The sequence below is a fragment of the Limulus polyphemus genome, unplaced genomic scaffold, assembly GCF_000517525.1.
Source record: "Limulus polyphemus unplaced genomic scaffold, Limulus_polyphemus-2.1.2 Scaffold7267, whole genome shotgun sequence".
Taxonomy (NCBI): Eukaryota; Metazoa; Arthropoda; class Merostomata; order Xiphosura; family Limulidae; genus Limulus; species Limulus polyphemus.
The window spans coordinates 31,360-40,954 of NW_013672877.1; the positions used below are offsets into that span (position 1 = coordinate 31,360).

Here is a 9,595-nt window from a genome sequence, read left to right on the forward strand (position 1 = left end):
GAAGGTTCATTGGGTCCATGGGGAGATGCTTACAAAGTTTCAGGTTTGAATTTTGCGGTTTTTATGGGCGTTTTTTACCACTATTTCGCCTCTATTGATGGATCTTCACCAAATTTGGCATGAAGGTTCATTGGGTCCATGGGGAGATGCTTACAAAGTTTCAGTTTTGAATTTTGCGGTTTTTATGGGCGTTTTTTACAATTCCATATAAGGGAAGCAACTTTTCATGTCCTAAGATAACCTTTAATTAATCATGAATTTAGATAACTTCCGTCCAGGGGACGGGTACTCTAGCTAGTATATAATATAATATAACACTCAATCATGTTCAAATAAGGGCTATCTTGTCTGTTGATAGAGAATTGCAAAGATCTATACATATCCATAAAATGATTCAAATTGCTTTGCAATGTTCAGCTAGTCATTACCACCCACTGCCAACTATTGGGCTACTCTTTTACCAACGAATAGTGGGATTGATCGTCACTTTATAACGCCCCCACGGCTGAAAGGGCGAGTATGTTTGGGGGGACGGGGATTCGAACCCGCGATCCTCAGATTGCGAGTCGAGCTCCATAACCACCTGGCAACTAACGACATTAGTAATTCTGAAAACCACCGAGTGAGAGTAAAGTACAACGTATATACTTTCTCTCTCAGGTAATGATTAGACATTCATTCAATGTCCCATTATTAAGGAACGATTTTGGTGTTAAAAGTATGTAAGTAACCTAGTAAATATGTAAGGGTTAATAGTTAGTCAACAAACACCTTTGAAACATTTCTCCCATGTTGATTAAACATTTGACATTCTCTAATAACCTTTTTACGTTATATACTATCTACTTATTTCGTCGACGTCTAAGAAATGACGTTCACTGTCGATTCCTCTAGTGCGTTTAATTTTTACGAATATAATTTAATATCATATTGACTATTTGGATAAAAACCGTGAATACTATTATCGTATTACCAAGTGCTCTTAAATGAAATGAAAACTTGCATGCGCGTTCAAAAGCAACAATGATTATAATAAGAAACAAAATAATAAATTAAAACCTACCTAGAACAGTAAGGTTTGCCTTTTCCCAGATTCTGTTGTTGTTTAGAGCTGGTCCAACCTAGTGTTATAACATGTATTGCTATAGTGTTATACACTTTTTAGTAATTAAAAGTAGCTATATATATATATATTTAAGTAGTAGCATTACAAAGAAGTGGACACTTTTTATGTGCTGTTTATGTGTGTAAAAAGACATTAAGTGTGAGGCAACTAGCTTTTGGAGTACTATTTGGCTATTTTGTTATGGAAGTGTAAGTCTTAGAGTATTTATAGTTACACATTTTAAAATATTTTTTCCATATAGATTGAATTTCGACTTCAATAATTTGTATTCTATGTTCTAGATCACAATCTTGATATTTAAAAATATATTTAACAATTTTATTCTCTTTTTTTTAAAAATAATATGACGTAAGGAAACTAACCGAGATAGAATTCTAACCTGACACTCGTATTCTCCTTGATCTTGAAGCTGAACGTTGGCAATTCTTAAGTTATACACACCTCTGACTCGGTCTATTACCATGCCGAACCTAGGGTAGCCAGGAATTTCTGGATCGTACCCTGCAAATATATTGTAATATAATATTGTTGTATACGATACAACATTTGTAATACATGTCCAAAACATGTAGCCTGATGGTTAGCTACGATACGCTGTAACATTTGTAATACATGTCCAAAATATGTAGCCTGATGGTTAGCTACGATACGCTGTAACATTTGTAATACATGTCCAAAACATGTAGCCTGATGGTTAGCTATGATACGCTGTAACATTTGTAATACACGTCCAAAACATGTAGCCTGATGGTTAGCTTCGATACGCTGTAACATTTGTAAAAAAATGTAGCCTGATGGTTAGCTACGATACGCTATAACATTTGTAATACACGTCCAAAACATGTAGATTGATGGTTAGCTACGATACGCTGTAAGATTTGTAATACATGTCCAAAACATGTAGATTGATGGTTAGCTACGATACGCTGTAACATTAGTAATACATGTCCAAAACATGTAGCCTGATGGTTAGCTACGATACGCTGTATCATTTGTAATACATGTCCAAAATATGTAGCCTGATGGTTAGCGTGACGTATTATGGGATTGAATAATATGGGTTTCAAGACGTGATGTTACTGAGCACGTTTTGAGCGTGTTATAAACGTGACAGTCAATCTCGTTATTAAGTTTAAAGGACTGGATTAAACGCTTTTGCAGCTTCGGATGCTGCTGGATGGCTGCATCCTCCTCTGGTCAGTACAATTTAAAATTAGGTTTGGCTATGTCTGAATACTGAAACTCTTGAACCTACATCAGATGTTATTTAAATTTAAAATTCAATTTGAAAATAAGTAACTCACGGTGGACGTTTCTTTTACATGAAAAAACGATAAAGTTTGGTATCATAAGATATGTTTTAGTTTACTAATTTTTGTTCGTCATTGGAAAATCAAATGAAGTAGTCTTCCTGCTGGCAAATTACAATAATGAATCAGTTTTTCTCACACCATAATTAAAATCGATCATAAGTAATAAAACATGGGATTCCTGGAAGGTCGTCTAATGAACGAACATAGCTAGGTGTGTGTGCAGTTCCTTGGCAAAAATCGGGTAAAAAACGCATGAAGTAAATGAGATGTCACACAAACACAGTTATCACACGACAATATAATCCGGACAGTTTGAATAGGTTAAAGAAATATATAATTATAATATTAAGGTTATTATTGTTAAATAGAAACGGAAATTTGAAAATATCCCATAATGATGATATCTAAACCATCCTCTATTTTGTTGTCCTTGTATTTCACACTCCAGCCAGAATATTAGGAATATCCGGAGTAATAAATCAATTTTGGCCATCGCCGGACTAGGTCCATATATATGAAGAAAGATCTTGTTGAAACAAATAACATGAGACATAAATATGTCTCTGGTGGGTTTTGACATTTAAAATAAATAAGGTTATAATATTTCTGGTCTGATACCATGGTCGTTAAAAACGTCTAAAAACTCCTTGAAATATTTCCTTTAGCATTACGATAAGGATGCATTGTTTTGTATATACTACTCGTTAAACGTTTATAACATAAATTATGAAAAAGGAAAAAAAAAATCCTCAGCTGCGTATTTCGTTCTTTAGATAAAGTCAATGCTTTTATATGGACGTACTTTCTGATATTTCCTAGTGGAAAAGCATTCGAAATTTATATCATTTTATAAAACCTTAGAAAAAGGAAAAAACATAAATTCATAGTACACAAGAAATGACCGTTGAACAGAAACGCTCGTACAGTAGTGAAGCAGACGAAAGGGCCGTTTCTTGTATATGTAAGTTTTTGTCAGTTCACATGTTAAGTAAATAGATCAGTTCGGCTGAAAAAGCCAAAGTCGCCACTACGACGGCAATGTAAAAGCCACTCTGCTTTTTTGATAAATAATGGAAAGCACTAATAATGACTATCTGAATCTCGTGTATACTTTTTTTTTCAGTGCCTGAAAACTCCTATTTATACAAAGCTTTTCCAAATGGCCTGAAGTTATAAGTATAAAATTCGCCAGGAAAACTTTCCTTAGACTGAAAAATGGATCGGTACAATGCGCTATCTTGTTTCTCATGTGTTTCAGACTTTCGAATTCCGAACACTACAATCTATACAAAACAAAATATTTGGCCTGACGGCATTAAGAAGGCTTAGATGTATCCATAGTAGTCTAGTTATTGACGTTATTTTCGGTCGATCATCGAGTAAAGTAAGATATTAGTTGTGGTTAAATATATATTGTAAACAATAGCAAATCGCGTACATTTGTACCTGTTAAACATCAATATTAAAGTATCATTGTTTAACGTTAATTTAGCTGAGATCAGAAACAGCTGACAAAACATTTCACTAGTTTCTATAAAACCCAGTTTATGACTGCAGTATTAGAGCTTCATGTTTCTATATTAACGATATTATGTTTCTAAAGTATATATTGTTAAATATATATTGTAAACAATAGCAAATCGCGTACATTTGTACCTGTTAAACATCAATATTAAAGTATCATTGTTTAACGTTAATTTAGCTGAGATCAGAAACAGCTGACAAAACATTTCACTAGTTTCTATAAAACCCAGTTTATGACTGCAGTATTAGAGCTTCATGTTTCTATATTAACTATATTATGTTTCTAAAGTATGCATTTCAAATGTCGAAAAGAGCAAATTTGAGGATTGATTCACGTAAAGCATAACTTGATAATAATCTTCTGAAAGATAATCAACCAATTGTGTTCTTTGATATCTGACAGTGAATCCTATCTAAACATGCACTTAGTGTTTTGGTAACTAACACTGCACAAGTGCTTTGATATATGACAGTGAATCCTATCTAAACATGCACTTAGTGTTTTGGTAACTAACACTGCATAAGTGCTTTGATATCTGACAGTGAATCCTATCTAAACATGCACTTAGTGTTTTGGTAACTAACACTGCATAAGTGCTTTGATATCTGACAGTGAATCCTATCTAAACATGCACTTAGTGTTTTGGTAACTAACACTGCACAAGTGCTTTGATATCTGACCGTGAATCCTATCTAAACATGCACTTAGTGTTTTGGTAACTAACACTGCACAAGTGCTTTGATATCTGACCGTGAATCCTATCTAAACATGCACTTAGTGTTTTGGTAACTAACACTGCATAAGTGCTTTGATATATGACAGTAAATCCTATCTAAACATGCACTTAGTGTTTTGGTAACTAACACTGCATAAGTGCTTTGCTATCTGACAGTTAACAGTATGTAAACATGTATTAAGGGTTTTGGTAATTGGTACTTCACAAGTGCTTTGAAAAATGGCAGTGCATACTACGTAAACACGCATAAATTCTTTGGTAATTGACAATGTCATGTAACCATGCATTGCCTGCTTAGAGAATTGATTGCACCTTACGTAAACATATTTTAAGTGCTTTGGTAGCTGTCAATACAGACCATTAAGCATGCATTAAGTGCTTTGTTAGACAACAATACAGACCATTAAGTATGCATTAAGTGCTTTGGTAGACAACAATACAGACCATTAAGCAAACATTAAGTGCTTTGATAGACAACAATACAGACCATTAAGTATGCATTAAGTGCTTTGGTAGATAACAATACAGACCATTAAGCATGCATTAAGTGCTTTGGTAGACAACAATACAAACCACTAAGCACGCATTTAAGTGCTTTGATAACTACCAGTGTCAGGTTAACATGTATTAAGTTCTTTGATAATTCACATGTAAACACGTACTGTTTAGTATTCCTGTAATTATGCAACATTCCACAGGCAGTTATTAAAACATCGACTTGCTAAACTTTAAAATTATTTATAAAAGTTATTGTAATAGTGATTAAAAAACGTTCTCAAGCTCTTGGGTAAATTTTCTTTTACTTTTTTGGTATTATGTTTTATCTTCTTCTCTCCCTTAATTTTAATATCAGACAAGCTTTAAACTTATAATATAAATTTCATTTGACATTTTCATTGGTGAGTTTATTCGTGGTCGATACAAGGCTATTTAATATTGTACTTGCTATGTTTTGGTACTTGTATTTTTGCATTTAAGTTAAATGAGAGACAGTCATCGGCACTATTCACAACATGGGACTGATTGTCACTTTTATAGGGCAATTACAACCTAAAGTGTGGGGTATGTTCTGTAGTATTGCACGGATTCGATCTCGTTTCGCCCATTACGAAATTCAGAGTTTTACTATAGCGTCAAACTGCGCCCCCTATACATTTGAAAGTGATAAAAATTAATACTGTATGTTAAACATTTTGCAAAAATAAATCAACATCTGAGACAAGCAGTGAAAGGACTGCATGCAAACACCAATATTTTGCTGTTGTTACGCGCAAAGTTACACAATGGGCTATCTGTTCTGTACCCACCACAGGTATCGAAACCCGATTATTAGCGTAATAAGTTTTCTGAGTTATTGCTGAACCAATAATATGCTCCAGGTAGTTTTGATACTCACAAGAAGAGGGCAGAAAGTTTGTGAGTGAGCGAAATACTGGTTATTATGCAAGGTTATTAGCTTCAATAAAACGTACACACATATACAGTAGTTAAGTACGATGTTGCCTGTGTGACATATAATTGTATACAGTCATTATTGTCAAACCTCCTTTTTTATAGTTAAAAGTAGTAGCTTGTAAGCTTTTGAAATATTATCGTTGTTCTCGTTTAAATCAGAGAGTAATAAATTAATTTCATTACTGGTTGTCGTCAAACGGAAAAAACCCTCTTAACAACTTTTTACGTACAAGACTTTGTTTATAAATAATGCAAATAAACATTCATAATCAGTAGTATTATATTAGTATATAGAAAGTAATAATAAAATAGATTGGTATAAGGAGCCAAAATACCCTGAAATAAAATTTAATTACTCTATTAAGTCATTAAAGAGGAAGATATGAGATAATGATGCTATTTAAATATAGATTTAAGCACCGTTCTAACACAGGGAATTTCTACTTTATTAGGCCTAGTGGGTTGTGGAACGTTAATTAAATACATTATTTATCCTCTCTTGATTTTAAAATGTCGCAAGAATTTATTGTTAAACTTACTGGTGATGACAAAACCTTGTCGAAACGTTGTAAATTTACTGTTATCTTAAACTTATATTAAAGTTGTTCTTCATTACCCATTCAAACCATCTCCAAGCATTATCACTTCAGTGACGTTATATTTTTATAGCCGTCAGTACAATATTTGTATATATATTTATAGATGTAGGTACATTAAAAACCTTACTTTTCCTAGTGTGTTTCCGTTTTATCGAGTGTACAGTTTAATTGTTTAAAAAATAAGACTTTTGAACTCAAGGCTACAACTCGTATATTAACATACTATTAGTGAAATACACAAATACTGACAGTAGATATAAGACACTTAGAGCACAGAAAAGGTTGTCATAAAGGCATACGCATAATCATGGTAATTTAGTGAATCAAAGGCAGCACAATTCTAGTTAATACGAATGTAAATTCTTGTTCGCAGATAAAAGACTGAAAAATAAAATTAACATAATTTAGTTCAAACATAAACATAAAATATGCTAATGTTGGGAAGTTGCGATTGGCCCAATCGATGAACACCGTTGGTTTCGTTACATTTGGAATGTTATTTGGATATTAATATTTTTTAACGTCCAAGCAAAACTCAGTTATAATTGTGTATAAATTACAAAGTATTATTTATTGAATACATGTATACTTTCTTTTGGAAATCATCATCTTCTGTAGAAAAATATCCAAGCTTCATCTGTGACCTTTAACACAAAATAACATGTGTAGAACTTTATGTTTCTAATATTCAAAACTCTAACGCTAACCTGGTTGTGTTAACAAGAAATATAAACTTTTCCTTCTTGACTGATTTGCTATACAAGGTTTGCTGTGTGTGTGTGTTATTGATTTTACATGTTCTTGCCATAGAAAACTGTTGATAAAGTTAAAACAGATAAGTGTTGGTTGAAACCTTTAAGAAATCCATTCGGCGTAAGACCAACCTGTAAACAGATGTGGATAATTAGACCAAAAAATCAAATGAATCTGTCAGGATCACGTGCAAGAGGAAAGATACATATGATCTGTTACTCGTGTGAGAAAATGATTTCGAATTATAAATAGTTATTAAATGTTTCTGACATGTACTGTGGTTTTAAGACACTAAAATAATGTACAAAAGATATATAAAACATTTCAGTCTTTTGAAAATTAATATTCTAAAATGTATTCCAAGTATCCGTTAAAAATCATTACATTAAACACAGTGGAAAAATAAACTAACTTCTAAGATTTCAAAATTTCCAGGATTTTTGTATTCCAACACGAAATTCTCGTGCACTAGTCTTATCTAACTTCTAAGATGTCAAAATTTCCATGGATTTTTGTATTCCAACACGAAATTCTCGTGCACTAGTCTTAACTAACTTCTAAGATTTCAAAATTTCCAGGATTTTTGTATTCCAACACGAAATTCTCGTGCACTAGTCTTAACTAACTTCTAAGATTTCAAAATTTCCATGATGTTTGTATTCCAACACGAAATTCTCGTGCACTAGTCTTAACTAACTTCTAAGATTTCAAAATTTCCAGGATTTTTGTATTCCAACACGAAATTCTCGTGCACTAGTCTTAACTAACTTCTAAGATTTCAAAATTTCCAGGATTTTTGTATTCCAACACGAAATTCTCGTACACTAGTCTTATCTAGCTTCTAAGATTTCAAAATTAAGCTGTTTTAATCTATCTCTTTGTATTATGTTGTTGATGACTGTATATGTACTGTTTGTTTCAAATTATTATCACCCAACCTTTCACAGAAAAGTCATTTTGTACATAATAGTGACGTATGTTGTAGCGTTATTATGTAACACAAAAAAATCAACACAATTCCATTAAAACATGCTTTTCTCTCATCGGGATTGGCTTTATTTAACATTTCATGGATGTGAAATAACAGGTCAGATTTATGCACGTATGTTGAAGTTGCCCAACATTTTACTCATCTCTAGACCCTCAATTTAATATCTTTTCTAATTTACCTTTTTACGTCCATAAAGATACTGGAAGTGAAATAACAGGTCAGATTTATGCACGTATGTTGAAGTTGCCCAACATTTTACTCATCTCTAGACCCTCAATTTAATATCTTTTCTAATTTAACTTTTTACGTCCATTTTGTTTTTTAATTTATACGTGCGCGTGACATTTTAATGAGTAATTTTTCAGCACTTTTTTGCGGCACTATCTGATCCTATATTTATATATATGAGATTAGCTACTTTTATTTCCTTCCTTGATATATTTTATCACAAGCATCTGGTTGATAAGACTAGTGCACGAGAATTTCGTGTTAGAATACAAAAATCCTGGAAATCACTGACGTTAGCCTGAAGCTAGAAATAAAACATACTAATTGGTTGAAATCGAATCAAACATTTTTAGCAATACTTTCATCGTGGGTTAAATATTTTCACTTTGCTACAGGAACGCTTGTCCATGTTGTAACATTGAAATTGACTGAACTGCCAAGAATTGTTCGTACACTCTCTCGTGGCTTTAACTTGACCCGTGGCTACTAAGAAACGAAGATGCTGAATAGATTAAGGAGCAAATAAACCCCCAGTGCCTTATCCACTTCAACATGGTGTTGTCAAATAAAGGGAAAATATACATATTCTCTCTGTCCCTTTTTATCTATCTACCCGTTTATCCTTAAATTCGTTAACATTTGAACAGAGTAATATGATCCAGTATTTAGCGAAATAACTGTGAGATCGATAAATATAAACTATTAACTAATAGATTGAAATAAAGGAATATTTTATCCGAGTTAATAGGCTTAGCTTAGATAATACTCTTACACATAAGGGAAGATATAGAAACCTCACTTGAAGGCGTCAAACGACTCAAAATCCGAGGGTCGCGGGTTCGAATCCCCGTCACATCAAACATGCTCGC

At 32.8% G+C, this 9,595-nt stretch overlaps 1 protein-coding gene across 1 annotated transcript in view; it reads right to left on the reverse strand.

Annotated features, from left to right (window-relative positions):
• Positions 1-1,694, reverse strand: part of LOC106474477 (nephrin-like) — a gene marked incomplete at its 3' end in the record, with an annotated part of 27,453 nt that extends 25,759 nt beyond the window's left edge. The window contains exons 1-2 of the mRNA XM_022402784.1: positions 1,506-1,694; positions 1,064-1,121 (exon numbers count right to left, since the gene is read on the reverse strand). Coding sequence (XP_022258492.1) covers positions 1,064-1,121; positions 1,506-1,694 — 247 coding nt within the window. The remainder of the gene's footprint in view (positions 1-1,063; positions 1,122-1,505) is intronic.
• Between the last annotated feature and the right edge of the window lie 7,901 nt (positions 1,695-9,595).